The sequence below is a fragment of the Somniosus microcephalus genome, chromosome 5, assembly GCF_052327205.1.
Source record: "Somniosus microcephalus isolate GS21.2 chromosome 5, FLI_Smic_1.0, whole genome shotgun sequence".
Classification (NCBI taxonomy): Eukaryota; Metazoa; Chordata; class Chondrichthyes; order Squaliformes; family Somniosidae; genus Somniosus; species Somniosus microcephalus.
Window position 1 is genome coordinate 313,588,958 of NC_140991.1, and position 16,132 is coordinate 313,605,089.

The following is a 16,132-nucleotide window of genomic DNA, read 5'->3' on the forward strand; positions in this document are numbered from 1 at the left end:
CTGATCCTGTATCCAATTCCATTTTAACTTGGGACCCTGCTATCGTGAGGGTGACCCAAATGGTTCGGTGATCCTCTTTTGCGATTACATTGTGAAGTTTGAGACAGCTTAGTCTCCTGTTTCCGGATTCACTATCGCTCATCTGGTCTTCGGAACTACTGTCCGTCATCTTTTGTACTTTCTTGTACGGTTCCTTAGTAGCCTTTTTGTTGTCGCTGGTCTTCTTCCCAGACCTGCAAACTCGTGCAATGTGTCCAATCTTCCCGCATTGTCTGCATATTTTGTCTTTGGACCAGCAGTCCTTCTGGTCATGGTTTGTTCTGCCGCAGCGATAACATTTTGCAAATCCCCGTGTCATTTCGTGGGTGCCGTATTCCTGTGGTTTTTGTTGAATTTCTGCAGCTCCCCTGGCTGCTGCTTCATACGATACTGCCACGCTGAAAGCCTTATCTAGCGTCAGCTCTTTTTCTGAGAGTAACTTCTTCTGTGTTCCTTCACTCAGGAGTCCACAGACAAATTTGTCCCGTAGGGTATCTGCCAGTCCTGCTCCGAACTGGCAGTGCTTTGATAGCTTGCGTAGTTCTGTAAGATACTCAGCATTGCTCTCATCTTTGTGCTGAGTTCTCCTGTGGAATTTAAATCTTTCTGCTATCAACAGCGGTGCAGGGTTTAGGTGTTCCTGTAGGACAGCAACAATTTCGTTAAAACTCTTTGCCTTCGGTTTGGCTGGAGTAATCAGGTCCCGCAATAGGCCGTATGTTCTAGCGCCCATTAAGTTTAGCAATATCGATGCCTTTTTCCCCTCCGCTATTTCGTTTGCCTCGAAATATACCTCGATTCTTTCCACATACGTGGTCCAGTCCTCTAATGTATTATCAAAAGCAGTGATACAGCCAGTCTTCGGCATCTTGCAAATCTGAAATGGCGCCTCCCGTGCTTTGCCTTCTTCCCCGATTTAACAAAATGGCGCCTCCCGCGCTTTACCTTCTTCCCCACTGTTGTTAGCGCTGCTTTCCACGGTTTCTTGCGCGTTAAATATTGATTCTTTTTCTTTTATTATTTTCCCGTCGTGGAGCGGACCCTCTGGGACACTTCTCTCCCTCTTCTTAGGTCCGAACGCTGTCCGGCTTCGAAGCACCGGCCGCGCCCTGTGTGCGCCACCCTCTCTCTCTCTCTTTGCTTCCCGACTCACTGCCCGGCCCCGTTGAAAAGCCACCCGATCGAGCTTCAGCCCGCCACAGCCCAGGAAGGATCAGAGCACTACCTGCCACCAGCCCGATTAGCTGGGAAACCACAGACCGAGGAACCCAACCTGGCTCTGGACAGTCTCTCCTGCAAGTTTTCAAACCGATGATTGACGGTTGACGCCCGTTTCCCGAGTTTCTTTGCACTCTTTTTTTTTTCTTTCTTCTGGCTCCGACCTTCAACAACGTCGTCTGAGGTGCTGCCGAGTTGCAGGTAAGTTCGTTTCTTATTCGTCGCCAGTGTTAAGTCCGTGAATGATTGAGACACGGACCAGCAGGAGTGAAAACAAACAAGTCTTTACTGGTGGAAGTCAATTGTGAAAACTAACAAACAGAGGCTCTCTAGCACCTTTTATACAGGGGTGGTCACTGCCGGTACTGCAGTCTGAGACCAGTTATTCTCTTAAAGGTACATACACAACAGGAAGGAACTTTTGTTCTTGAAAGAAAGAAGAGTTTGGTGGGACAATTTCAAATATGAGGTAAAAGTTTTTTCGGTACGTTATGGGAAAAAGAGAGCGGCAGCTAACCGGCGTCGAGAAGAGAATATAAACAAAAGGTTTATGGATGTCTGTAAAGCAGTTGACGGAGGGGATAAGGGAGCTGAGACTAAGTTCCGGGTGCTAAAGGAAGAGTGGGAATTATTGCAAGCTGAAAAATGCAAGGGGGCCATTCTCCGTGCAAAGGCTAGAGATGCGTTGGAGGGCGAAAGATGCACTAGATATTTTCAGGAGCAAGAGAAGCTGCGACAGAGATTATCGTTAATTGAGGAGTTGAAGGTTGGGGAGAAGATCATTCATGAAAGTGGGGAGATTTTGGAGGCGGCTAGCAGCTTTTATCAAGAGCTATATACAAAAGAAGACATTTCCAATTTGGTGATGGAGAAGGTTACTGCTTTTATTGAAAAGGGTTTAAAGGAGGATGAGAGAAGCATGTGTGATAAAGAAGTAGGATTAGCGTAAATAAAAATAGCAATAAGTGGAATGAAGGGGGGGAAAAGCCCAGGGTCCGATGGACTAAGTGTAGAATTTTATAAAGAATTTTGCGAGATTTTAAGTCCATTGCTCTTAGAAGTTTTTAAGGAAATTAAAATTGAGGGAAGCCTGGCCCCATCTATGAGGACAGAAAGCAAAGAGTTGGAATAAATGGGTCGTTTTCCGAGTGGCAGGCAGTGACTAGTGGGGTACCGCAAGGATCGGTCCTAGGACCCCAGCTGTTCACAATATATATTAATGATCTGGACGAGGGAATTGGATGTAATATCTCCAAATTTGCAGACGACACAAAGCTGGGTGGGAGGGTAAGCTGTGAGGAGGATGTTGTGAAACTTCAGTACGATTTGGACAGGTTGGGTGATTGGGCGGAAACATGGCAAATGCACTATAATGTGGATAAATGTGAGTTTAAACAGATTATTATTTGAATGGCAATAGATTGGGAGAAGGGGAAGTGCAAAGAGACCTGGGTGTTATTGTGCACCAGTCGCTGAAGGTAAGCATGCAGGTGCAGCAGGCGGTTAAGAAGGCAAATGGTATGTTGGCCTTCGTAGCAAGAGGGTTCGAGTACAGGAACAAGGATGTCTTGCTACAGTTGTACAGGGCCTTGGTGAGACCGCACCTTGAGTAATGTGTGCAGTTTTGGTCACCTTACCTGAGGAAGGACGTTCTTGCCATGGAGGGAGTGCAGCGAAGATTCACCAGGCTGATACCTGGGATGGCAGGAATGACGTATGAGGAGAGATTGTGTCGATTGGGCTTATACTCGCTGGAGTTTAGAAGATTGAGAGGGGATCTCATCGAAACCTATAAAATTCTGTCAGGTCTGGACAGACTGGATGCAGGAAGGATGTTTCTGATGGCCGGGGAGTCCAGAACCAGGGGTCATAGTCTAAGGATAAGGGGTAAGCCATTTAGGACTGAAATGAGGAGGAATTTCTTCACCCAGAGAGTGGTGAACCTGTGGAATTCTCTGCCACAGAGGGCGGTGGAGGCCAGTTCATTAAATATATTCAAGAAAGAATTGGATATATTTCTTGAGGCTAAAGGGATCAAGGGATATGGGGAGGAGGCAGGGACAGGGTACTGAATTTGGATGATCAGCCATGATCTCATTGAATGGCGGAGCAGGCTCGAAGGGCCGAATGGCCTACTCCTGCTCCTATCTTCTATGTTTCTATGAGAGGTATCATAAGCTTAGCTTATATAAAAATAAAGGAGATAGACAGGATCTGAAGAATTGGAGGCCCATCACACTATTAAATGTGGATTATAAGATCTTGGCGAGGGTTATGGCAAATCATTTGAAAGAGGTGTTACCGGAGATAGTTTGGCCCTCTCAGTCCTATGGAGTCATAGGCCGGGACATCGCAGACTCTGTGGTCTCAATCCGAGATGCGATAGAGCTCATGGAAGAGAGTGGGAGGGAGGCTTATGTATTAAAGATAGATCAAGAGAAAGCCTTTGATAGGGGGTATCATGAGTTTTTATTGAAGGTTTTGGAAGCATTTGGTTTCAAGGAAAATTTCATTCAGTGGATAAGGATTTTTTATTCAAACATATTTAGCTGTGTTAAATGTAATGGTTTTTTATCTAAGTATTTTCTGATACAGAGATCAGTGAGACAGGGTTGTCCCCTGTCCCCACTGCTGTACACATTGGTAGCAGAACCATTAGGTTACATGATGCGAAAGAAACAAGGTGTAGTTGGGATTGTGGTACCCAGTTCTGGGCTGGTGTCGGTGATACACCAATATACAGATGACACAACCTTAACATTGAGAAATGGGGAGTCAGTGAGGAAAGCTATGGAGGTAGTGGAGGAATATTGTAGAGCTTCAGGTGCCAGAGTGAATTATAGTAAGTCCCAATGTCTGGTTGCAGGGAGGGGTAGGGGGGAATGGTTGGGGGAATGTCCCTTTAAGGTGGTGGAGGTTTTGGAAGTTCTGGGGGTGCATATGGGGTGCAAGAAAGACAGGGAAGAAATGGATCGATTAAATTGGGAACCAAAGGTTATGAAAATTAAAAAGATTTTGGGAAGATGGGAAAGAAGGTGGTTGAAAGTGCAAGGAAGAGCGACAGTGTTGTCTGCTCTCCTGCTATCTAAGCTATGGTACTTATTGACAGTGGAGGATATTCCTGAGTGGGCAGAAAAGTCCATCCGAGAGGCTTGTGTGAGGTTTTTATGGGAAGGGAAACCAGCCTTGGTGGCTTACAATACCATCATTGGACGGAGAAATCAGGGAGGACTCAACTTCCCAGATATTGATTTGAAGAAAAAATCCTTTAGAATCAAATGGGTGAAGAGATTTCTTCAGAAGTCAAATACAAGTTTTTGGAAGAGTTTTGAGCATTTTTTAAAATGAAGTGGGATAGGAGGGCAGGGGATATTGTATATGGAATACAATAATATGTTTTTGAAATCGATTAAGCTTCTCCCTAGGTTTTATAAGGGGGTTGTAGAGACTTGGGCTCAATTTTTAAAAAGTGTGCAGTTTATGCCCAAGGGGGCTGAGGAATTTTTAGAACAGCCTTTATTTTTGAACAGGTGGGTCAACATCGAAGGAGAGGTTTTATTTAATCAAGCTTTTATAAAAGCTGGGATTATATCTGTGAAAGATGTATTATACGAGGTGATTCCAGATTGGTTGCCGGAAGCGATAGTGAGGGACATGGTGTGGGAGGAGGATCAGGAGGTAGAAGGAAAAGCAACAGGAATCATGTATGAGAAGATTGTGAGGGCAATGCCACAGGATTGGATGGAAGAAATAAATGCGGAAATCTCCAAAGGAAGTAAAATGCGTCCTGCTTTTCCAAGCTTTGTACTGGAGAAAGGGGGAGAGTTGGTCCAATTTGACAATTGTAATACTCGAGATTTCTATGAGGTATTCAGAGAATGGAGATTCATGACACCTGCTGATCAGGAATTTTGGCAGAGTATATACCCACAGCTGGACTTCAACAGGATTTGGAAGGGAGTGTGGGCGAATTTTAAATGCCCAGAATGGATTGAACTGGATCTCAAATTGGCTCATAACCAGATTTTTACCATGACGGTCTTGTGCAAGATTGGGCGAGTGGAGGGGGCAACTTGCCCAATGTGTGGGACACAGGATGAGACTCTATCCCATTTACTGGTTGATATACCTATCAATTCGTCCAATGAAAAGCGACGAGTTAAGAAAGTAACTATAGGTTTTTATTGACTAAATAACAGAGCCCACCCTCGTGGGTGATCGGATCCAAGAAGGAGGAATACCAGCCAGTCGACCACCTTTATACCCGGGCAGGTAGGTGGAGCCATGGGCGGAGTCGGCAGTGGTCAGCCCAGGTATAGCAGCGTGACAAGAGGCGACCTCGTACAGTGATACAACAATGTGAACAGTGATAACTATAGGGAAACGATCTAACAGTGATAGCTATAGTGTAACGATAGTAAACGATAAAAGTGGTTTACCACACTGGTGTTATGTCTGCAGTTAAATGACTTTAAGTACTATGTTCGACAGTTGTGTGAAGCTTTTTTGCTGGGTGGGGACCAAAGAGCGAGAATGGGAATTCCGTGGGACTCAATTTTGAGATGGGGATTGCAGGAGAGTCTGCCCGAGTCTAGCGGAGCAGCAATTAATTTAATGTTCAGTTTGGCTAGATTCATGATTGTGCAAAGAAGGAATGCTCTGTTTTTTAAGGGGAGGAGAATCAATCTAAAAGAGTATTTTAAATATAAGCTAAAAGATCATTATAAGGCTCTGTGGATGTTTTATTCAGAAAGGAATTTAAGGACAGTATTTTACAACCAATTTTTAACGTACAATCGATTAAAAAAAAAAATTATTCATTCATGGGATGTGGGTGTCGCTGACTGGCTAGGCCTGCATTTAGTGCCCATCCCTAATTGCCCTTGAGAAGATGGTGGTGAGCCGCCTTCTTGAACCGCTGCAGTCCATATGGTGTAGGTACACCCACAATGCTGTTAGGAAGGGAGTTCCAGGAATTTGGCCCAGCGACAGTGAAGGAACGACGATACAGGTCCAAGTCAGGATGGTGTGTGGCTTGGAGGGGATCTTGTAGGTGGTGATGTTCCCATGCGTCTGCTGCCCTTGTCCTTCTAAGTGGTAGAAGTCGCGGGTTTGGAAGGTGCTGTTGAAGGAGCTTTGGCGAGTTGCTGCAGTGCATCTTGTAGATGGTACACACTGCAGCCACAGTGCGCCGGTGGTGGAGGGAGTGAATGTTGAAGGTGGTGGATGGAGTGCCAATCAAGTGGGCTGCTTTATCCTGAATGGTGTCGAGCTTCTTGAGTGTTGTTGGAGCTGCACTCATCCAGGCAAGTGGAGAGTATTCCATCACACTCCTGACTTGTGCCTTGTAGATGGTGGAAAGGCTTTGGGGAGTCAGGAGGTGAGACACTCGCCACAGAATTCCCAGCCTCTGGCCTGCTCTTGTAGCCACAGTATTTATATGGCTGGTCCAGTTCAGTTTCTGATCAATGGTAACCCCCAGGATGTTAATAGTGGGGGATTCAGCGATGGTAATGCCATTGAATGTGAAGGGGAGATGGTTAGAGTCTCGCTTGTTGGAGATGGTCATTGCCTGGCACTTGTGTGGTGCGAATGTTACTTGCCCCTTGTCAGCCCAAGTCTGAATGTTGTCCAGGTCTTGCTGCATATGGACACGGACTGCGTCAGTATCTGACGAGTCTCGAATGGTGCTGAACAGTGTGCAATCATCGGCGAACATCCCCACTTCTGACCTTATGATGGAGGGAAGGTCATTGATGAAACAGCTGAAGATGGTTGGGCCTAGGACACTGCCCTGAGGAACTCCTGTAGTGATGTCATGTGATTGAGATGAATGACCTCCAACAACCACAGCCAACTTCCTTTGTGCTAGGTATGATTCCAACCAATGGAGAGTTTTCCCCTCGATTCCCATTGACTTCAGTTTTGCTAGGGCTCCTTGATGCCACACTCGATCAAATGCTGCCTTGATGTCAAGGGCAGTCACTCTCACCTCACCTCTTGAGTTCAGCTCTTTTGTCCATGTTTGGACCAAGGCTGTAATGAGGTCAGGAGCTGAGTGGCCCTGGCGGAACCCAAACTGGGCGTCAGTTAGCAGGTTATTGCTGAGTAAGGGCCGCTTTATAGCACTGTCGACAACACCTTCCATCACTTTGCTAATGATTGAGAGTAGACTGATGGGACGGTAATTGGCCGGGTCGGATTTGTCCTGCATTTTTTTGTAGACAGCACATACTTGGGCAATATATGTTGCAGGTGACAAATTAAACTTCAGGTTTTGATGTTAAAAGGTGATGGCGGAATGGCTGTGCAGAGCGGTGGAATTGATTTGTTTCATACAATGTAATGATCACGATGTTGTAAATGTTCTTAATGTTCAATAAAGTATTATATTTTTTAAAAAAAAGTGGGTCACACACTTGCCTCTGAGTCAGAAGGTTGTGGGTTCAAGTCCCACTTCAGGGACTTGAGCGCAAAAATCTAGGCTGACACTCCAATGCAGTGCTGAGGGAGTGCTGCACTGTCGGAGGTGCTGTCTTCTGGATGAGACGTTAAAACTGAGGCCCCGTCTGCTCTCTTGGGTGGACGTAAAAGATCCCATGGCACTATTTCGAGAGTTCGTCCTGGGGCCAATATTTCTCCCTCAATCAACATAAGAAAAAACAGATTATCTGGTCATTATCACATTGCTGTTTGTGGGAGCTTGCTGTGCACAAATTGGCTGCTGCGTTTCCCACATTACAACAGTGACCACACTTCAAAAAGTACTTCATTGGCTGTAAAGCGCTTTGAGATGTTCGGTGGTCATGAAAGGCCTTGGTGAGACCACACCTTGAGTATTGTGTGCAGTTTTGGTCGCCTTATCTGAGGAAGGATGTTCTTGCCATGGAGGGTGTGCAGCAAAGATTCACCATACTGATACCTGGGATGGCAGGAATGACATATGAGGAGAGATTAGGTCGATTGGGCTTATATTCGCTGGAGTTTAGAAGAATGAGAGGGGATCTCATTGAAACTTATAAAATTCTAACAGGACTAGACAGACTAGATGCAGGAAGGATGTTCCCGATGGCGGGGGAGTCCAGAACCAGGGGTCACAGTCTACGGATAAGGGGTAAGCCATTTAGGACAGAGATGAGGAGGAATTTCTTCACCCAGAGAGTGGTGAACCTGTGGAATTCTCTACCACAGAAGGCAGTGGAGGCCAATTCATTAAATATATTCAAGAAGGAGTTGGATATATTTCTTAAGGCTAAAGGGATCAAGGGATACGGGGAGAAGGCAGGGACAGGGTACTGAATTTGGATGATCAGCCATGATCTCATTAAATGGCGGAGCAGGCTCGAGGGGCCGAATGGCCTACTCCTGCTCCTATCTTCTATGTTTCTATGAAAGGCGCTGTAGAAATGCAAGTCTTTCTTTTAATGCCAGGATTAAGTATGCTTGGACTCTTCGTTGTCTACATTGCGGGCCATCTAGAATTATATTTATGTTTACTTACTTACAGTTACAGAAAATTCAAGGCAAACTAGCCGTGTGCCGGTTCTAATCAAGATCTTAGACATCAATGACAACGCTCCAGAGTTTCCCTTGGTTTATGAGACCTTTGTCTGTGAAAACGCGAAGGCTGGCCAGGTAAGCAGTTTTAAATGTTGAAGCTTCACTCCACTTGTGCAACAAGCAGACAAGCAGCGAGCAGTGTAGACTGTAGCTTGACCAGCCCCATCACTCGAATCAAGCTGCCAATTCTCAGCTCCAACTCACTGTACTGTCACACAACCGGCAGGGCTATTCAATCGCGCCTTGCAGTCCACACGCCTTATCCCATATACTTTTTTAAGCCTGCTGAGCTATCTGCGCACAATTCCCCTCGATAGAATCGTAGAAATCTACGGCACAGAAGGAGGCCATTCGGCCCATCGTGTATGTGCTAGCCGACAAAGATCTCTCCAGCCTAATCCCACTTTCCAGCTCTTGGTCCGTAGCCCTGTAGGTTCCGGCACTTCAGGTGCATATCCAAGTACTTTTTAAATGCGATGAGGGTTTCTGCCTCTCCCACCCTTTCAGGCAGTGAGTTCCAGACCCCCACCACCCTCTGGGTGAAAAAAGTTCTCCTCAACTCCCCTCTAATCCTTCCACCAATTACTTTAAATCTCTGCCCCCTGGTTATTGACCTCTCTGCTAAGGGGAATAGGTCCTTCCTATCCACTTTATCTAGGCCCCTCATGATTTTATACACCTCAATTAAATCTCCCCTCAGCCTCCTCTGTTCCAACGATGGTATGGCTGAATATCATACAAGCATCTTGGCAACAATAGGACAAATTCCCCAAACCAGCTTAATTGTCCTTCACCTGAAACTAGAAGACAGCCAGAAACCGATGAGATCCGAGCTTACAAAATGAATTGGGTGCAGCTGAATAAAAAATGTCTGGTATAATATAAAATAAAAACAGAAAATGCTGGAAACACTCAGCGGGTCAGGCAGCATCTGTGGAGAGAGAAACCGAGTTAACGTTTCAGGTTGTTGACCTTGCGTCAGAACTGGAAAAAGTTAGAGGTGGAACAGGTTTTTAAGCAAGTGTAGGGGCAGGGAAAAGGGGGAGGGGAGGAAAGAACAAAAGGGAAGGTCTGTGATAGGATGGAAGGCAGGAGAGATTAAATGACAAAAGGGATGATGGTGTGAGGCAAAGTGGGGATGGTAGTGGGACAAGTAAAGAAACAAAAGATGGGTCTAGAGGATGTGGAAATGGGAATAGCAGAATCATCAACAGCTGCAGTCTGAAAAAATGGGGGCAGTGGTTATGATCTGAAATTGTTGAACTCAATGTTGAGTCCAGTATTTAGACTTCTTTCTAACTGTTGGCTTTTTTTTTAAAGAGTACGAATTAATTTCTCAGCGTTAAGCTGATGTGATGTAACTTAGAGATTTATGCTCGTTTGTTAATAGAACCCATTTCCTATTAACATAGAAACATAGAAACTAGGAGCAGGAGTAGGCCATTCGGCCCTTCAAGCCTGCTCCGCCATTCAACGAGATCATGGCTGATCATCCAAACCCTAGCACCCGGTCCCTACACCGACAGCCATCCCACCCAAGCCCTATCCCCGTAACCCCACATATTTAATCCCCCCTAACACTAAGGGCCAATTTTTATCATGGCCAATCAACCTAACCCGCACATCTTTGGACTGTGGGAGGAAACCGGAGCACCCGGAGGAAACCCACGCAAACACGGGGAGAATGTGCAAACTCCACACAGACAGTCACCCGAGGCCGGATTTGAACCCGGGCCCCTGGCACTGTGAGGCAACAGTGCTAACCACTATGCCACCGTGCTTAGAATTACGTTCATTTATTAAATGCAAGGGAATAATAATTTCACTGAGAGGAGATGTAAATGGGAATGGCAGGATCATCAACAGCTGCCATGTGATCAAATAGGGGCCGAGGTTATGGTCTGAAATTGTTGAGCTCGATATTGAGTCCAGAAGGCTGTAAAGTGCCGAATCGAAAGATGAGGTGCTGTTCCTCGAGCTTACGCTGAGCTTCATTGGAACAGTGTAAGAGGACAGAGAGACCAGAGTGGGAGTGGAGCGGGGAATTAAAGTCACAGGCGACCGGAAGCTCAGGCTCTTATGTTGTTGTCATACAAAAGAAGCAGAACTTCTGAAAAAAGTTCAGTTCACTTAATAATTTTAATTTATTTGTACGTAAATTTTTTACCAGTTATTTTTTTGAGGCTCAGGATGAGATGCACTATAATAGAGATACATTTTCTTTCTGCTTATAGTCACTGGCTGAAATTCTATATATAAGTATATGTTTCAGCCACATCAATGATGATGTATATTTGTATAGCGTACCTCAAAACTGAATCTCGGGGGGGCAACGATCACTGCACCAATCTAACATTGTCCGTATTTCCTATTCTGGGGTGTTTACAAGCAATAATGGTTAATCCTTTAAAAATTCTTTCTCGGGATGTGTAGCGTGTTGCTGATCAGGCCGGCATTTATTGTCCATCCCTAATTTTTTTGAGGTGGTGGTGGTGAGCCGCCTTCTTGAACCGCTGCAGTCCGTGTGGTGAAGGTGCTCCCACAGTGCTGTTAGGGAGGGAGTTCCAGGATTTTGACCCAGCGACGATGAAGGAACGGCCGATATATTTCCAAGTCAGGACGGTGTGTGACCTGGAGGGGAACTTGGAGGCAGTGGTGTTCCCATGCGCCTGCTGCCCCTGGCGTACAGCGACAACATTTATTGTATGAGATTCCAGGATACTTGAACGAACTTGGATTTATACAAATCTTTATCACACCCTGAAGATGTCCCAAAATGCTTCCCCATTTGGGTACGGTAGCATAGTGGTTATGTTACTGGACTAATAATCCAGAGGACTGGATTAATGATCCAGAGACATAAGTTCAAATCCCACCACGGCAGCTGGGGAATTATAATTTCAAAAAATAATTAAATAAATCTGGAGTAAAAAGCTAGTATCAGTAATGGTGACCATGAAACTATTGGATTGTCATAAAAACCCATCTGGTTCACTAATGTCCTTTAGGGAAGGAAATCTGCCGCCCTTACCCGGTCTGGCCTATATGTGACTCCAGACCCACAGCAATGTGGTTGACTTTTAACTGCCCTCTGAAACGGCCAAGCGAGACACTCGGTTGTATTCAGGAAGGCGGCTCACCACCACCTTCTCGAGAGCAATTAGGGATGGGCAATAAATGCCGGCCTTGCCAGCAACGTCCACATCCCGTGAATAAATTTAAAAAAAGGCAGACATGGCAGCCAAATATGCACACAGCAAAATCCCACAAACAATAAGTTAATTGATTGCCCAGTTAATCTGCTTTCTGGTAGTGTTGGTTGAGGGATGAATGTTTCCATGTCCCCGGGAGAACTCCCCTGCACTCCTTCGAATAGTAGGACACGCAAAGGGTGGTAGAGTTCTCTCCGTAAACAGCAGTTGATGCTGGGTCAATTGTTAATTTTAAATCGGTGATTTTTGTTAACCAAAGGTATTGCAGGATATGGGCCAAAGGCGGGTATGTGGAGTTAGGTCGCAGATCAGCCGTGATCTCATTGAATGGCGAGACAGGCTCGAAGGGCTGAATGGCCTCCTCCTGTTCCTAGTGCCTGGGGATCTTTCAGATCCACTTGAGTCACTGGAACACGCAGACAGGGACTTGGTTTAAAATATCATCGGAAAGACAGTTTCCCCGATGATGCAACACTGCCTCGGTACTACACTCAAGTGTTGGCCTAGATTATGTGCTCAAGTCCTGGTTCAAGTTTACCAGTATTTCAGGGAACACGGTCCATAATGACATCTATTCGTAATCAGGAACACTGGTTTATGGTGACTGAACAAGTCAAATCTCATGTTTATTACATGGGATTATGGGATTTTTACTGATGTTTTAGGGATCATATATTCTGTGATTTCATCCATTGTATGAGAATATCACGATTCAGCAGCTTTGCTCCTTGCGTTACCTTAAGCTTATCCTGACCCCAGCTCCTTTAGAAAACTAGACAGTGATCCGATTCAGTGCCTTACATACAGTACTGTATCTTGTAGCCATGTATTTTATTTATTGAGCCAAGAATTGAGTTAAGAATATGCGCCAAAAAGGAATGAGATTTTTTAAAATATGCCAAAGTTATTTTCATGTAAGGGCTTGTGTCGGGATAACTAACAGAAACACATGAACAAGATTTTTCCCGATATTCCCTGCGCTGTTCTTCCCTTTCGGTTCTTCTCCCAAAGGCGTTGACCCGTGGTTTATTATTACAGTGAGCCCTGCCAGCCCTCCTCCAGTCCTGCCTCCAAGTGACCATTCCTCATACCCCAATATTCAATTAATCCGTCACCAATGAGTGTCCAGACGATTCGAATACGCGGGCACAACAGCCAAGCCTAATCCACAGACTCCACACTTCAAGCAGTGGTTTCGGGACAAGGATTTACCCAAACACAATTACTGGTGGTCATATTAGCAGACGACTACTTAATGTTTGTCCAGTAATATCAATTTTGACCCATTTAAAATAACACTAAGAGTAATCATTGCTAATAATGACCCCTGTGCTCGCTGACCGACATTGGCTCCCCGGTCTGGCAACGCCTTGATTTTAAAGTTATCATCCTTGTTTTAAAATCCCTCCAGGGCCTCGCCCCCCTCCTATTCTCCATAACCTCCTCCAGCCCGACAACCAACATTCCCTTTAAGCTGCGCAGCCACACAGGGCTCTGAACCTCCCGCGCAGCGCGGTGTTTTGAATGGGACGTGCACCCCGAAAAAAAAGTACACGGGAACGTTGCCTACAATCCTCTGAGATCTCCACGCTCCTCCAATTCTGGCCTCTTGAACATCCCCCTGATTTTAATCGCTCCACCATTGGCGGCCGTGCCTTCAGCTGCCTGGGCCCTGAGCTCTGGAATTCCCTCCCTAAACCTCTCCGCTTCTCCTCCTTTAATGCGCTCCTTAAAACCGACCTCTTTGACCAAATCCCTGTCCTAATATCTCCTTATGTCAAATTACATTCAAGGAGGTATATAAATGCAAGTTGTTGTAATATAATTGAAAGAAATCATTATTTGAAAATTGTGGTGATAATTTTATTTATTTGTAAGCCGTACGACAACTCGGTTCCTGCCACAGTTTTGTGTGTACACTTCAAGTGCTTATCCAAGTACTTTTTAAATGTGATGAGGGTTTCTGCCTCTACCACCCTTTCAGGCAGTGAGTTCCAGACCCTCTGGATGAAAAAAGTTCTGATCATAGAAACATAGAAGATAGGAGCAGGAGTAGGCCATTCGGCCCCTCGAGCCTGTTCCGCCATTTAACGAGATCATAGCTGATCATCCAAATTCAGTACCCTGTCCCTGCCTTCTCCCCATATCCCTTGATCCCTTTAGCCTTAAGAAATATATCTAACTCCTTCTTGAATATATTTAATGAATTGGCCTCAACTGCCTTCTGTGGTAGAGAATTTCACAGGTTCACCACTCTCTGGGTGAAGAAATTCCTCCTCATCTCTGTCCTAAATGGCTTACCCCTTATCCTTAGACTGTGACCCCTGGCTCTGGACTCCCCCGCCATCGGGAACATCCTTCCTGCATCTAGTCTGTCTAGTCCTGTTAGAATTTTATAAGTTTCAATGAGATCCCCTCTCATTCATCTAAACTCCAGCGAGTACAAGCCTAATCGACCCAATCTCTCCTCATAAGTCATTCCTGCCATCCCAGGTATCAGTCTGGTGAATCTTCGCTGCACTCCCTCCATGGCAAGAACATCCTTCCTCAGATAAGGCGACCAAAACTGCACACAATACTCACCAAGGTCCTGTACAACTGCAGCAAGACATCCTTGCTCCTGTACTCGAACCCTTTCGCTAATCCTCAACTCCCCTCTAATCCTTCTACCAATTACTTTAAAATCTCTGCCCCTTGGTTATTGACCTCTCTGCTGAGGGAAATTCCTCGCGGGCTGCTCCCAGTCCACTGTCGTAACTTCCCCGGAAGTGCAACGGAAACCCCGAGTGAGAGCAGCCCCGACCAAATACCCCCCCCCACCCCCAGCCAAAATAATTATTCAAGCCCACAAAAGCACAACCCTGTCGAGTGACCGTCCCTTTGAGAGAAAGGAAAGCGCTAAAACCCCAATTACCAGCCGTCTCTTGGATAACACAAATACCTCACTAGTTCAAGAAGGCGGCTCACCACCACCTTTAAGGGCAATTAGGGATGGGCAATAAATGTTGGCCTTGCCAGCGACGCTCACATCCCGTGAAGGAATAAAAAAAAGTAACAGCATGCAGCAGACGCCTCAAAATAAAAGCTTTCTATTGTTTTACTTGAAATTCTGAGGGTTTTTATACACTTCCTCTCTGCTATAACAAAACTAACTTAATAACAAAACTATTAAGAAATTTGTATAAATTATCCTTATCAGGACCAGTTATTTTTAATAATGTAACATTGTACAAACATTTTAAATAATGCAATATTTGTATATGTACAGCTAGTCTGGATGGTTGCTGTAATACTGCACTTTATATTGATTTAACACACAGCTGATACAAACAGTCAGTGCTGTGGATCAGGACGCGCCAGCAAGTGGATCCAGATTCTTCTTCAGCTTGGCTCCAGAGGCCACCAACAACCCCAATTTTACAGTTCGGGATAATGAAGGTAGGGACTTAACCGACAACCCATTTCGAACCACAGTCAGTCTGTGTGGGGACGACATAGATAAGTGTTATATACGGTGTCGGCCTGTGGTTCAGTGGGCAGCACTCTCGCCTCTGTGTCAGAAGGTTGTGGATTGAGCACAAAAATCTAGGCTGACACTCCCGGTGCAGTGCTGAGGGAGTGCTGCATTGTCAGAGGTGCCGTCTTTCGGATGAGACGTTAAACCGAGGCCGCGTCTGCTCTCTCGGGTGGATGTAAAAGATCCCATGGCACTATTTTGAAGAAGAGCAGGGGAGTTCTCCCCGGCGTCCTGGCCAATATTTATTCCTCAACCAACATAACAAAAACAGATTATCCGGTCATTATCACATTGCTGTTTGTGGGAGCTTGCTGTGCGCAAATTGGCTGCCGCGTTTCCTACATTACAACAGTGGCTACACTTCAAAAAGTACTTCATTGGCTGTAAAGCTTTTTGAGACGTCCTGTGGTCGTGAAAGGCGCTATAGAAATGCAAGACTTTCTTTCTGTAAACAGGAAATGTTTGGAAACACTCAACAGACCAGGCGGCATCTGTGGATGTACATCTTCCTGGCCTACTGAGTGTCTCCAGCATTTTATATTTATATTTCAGATTTCCAGCATCCGCAGTATTTTGCCTTTCGTGT

The 16,132-nt window shown here is 45.5% G+C and overlaps 1 protein-coding gene across 2 annotated transcripts in view; it reads left to right on the forward strand.

Moving 5' to 3' along the window:
• The window catches only part of LOC147117873 (cadherin-6-like), a 280,439-nt gene that overhangs the window by 229,790 nt on the left and 34,517 nt on the right, over positions 1-16,132 (forward strand). For both annotated transcript variants that reach the window (XM_085989254.1, XM_085989255.1), the window contains 2 exons: positions 8,765-8,892; positions 15,350-15,467. In XM_085989254.1, coding sequence (XP_085845380.1) covers positions 8,765-8,892; positions 15,350-15,467 — 246 coding nt within the window. The remainder of the gene's footprint in view (positions 1-8,764; positions 8,893-15,349; positions 15,468-16,132) is intronic.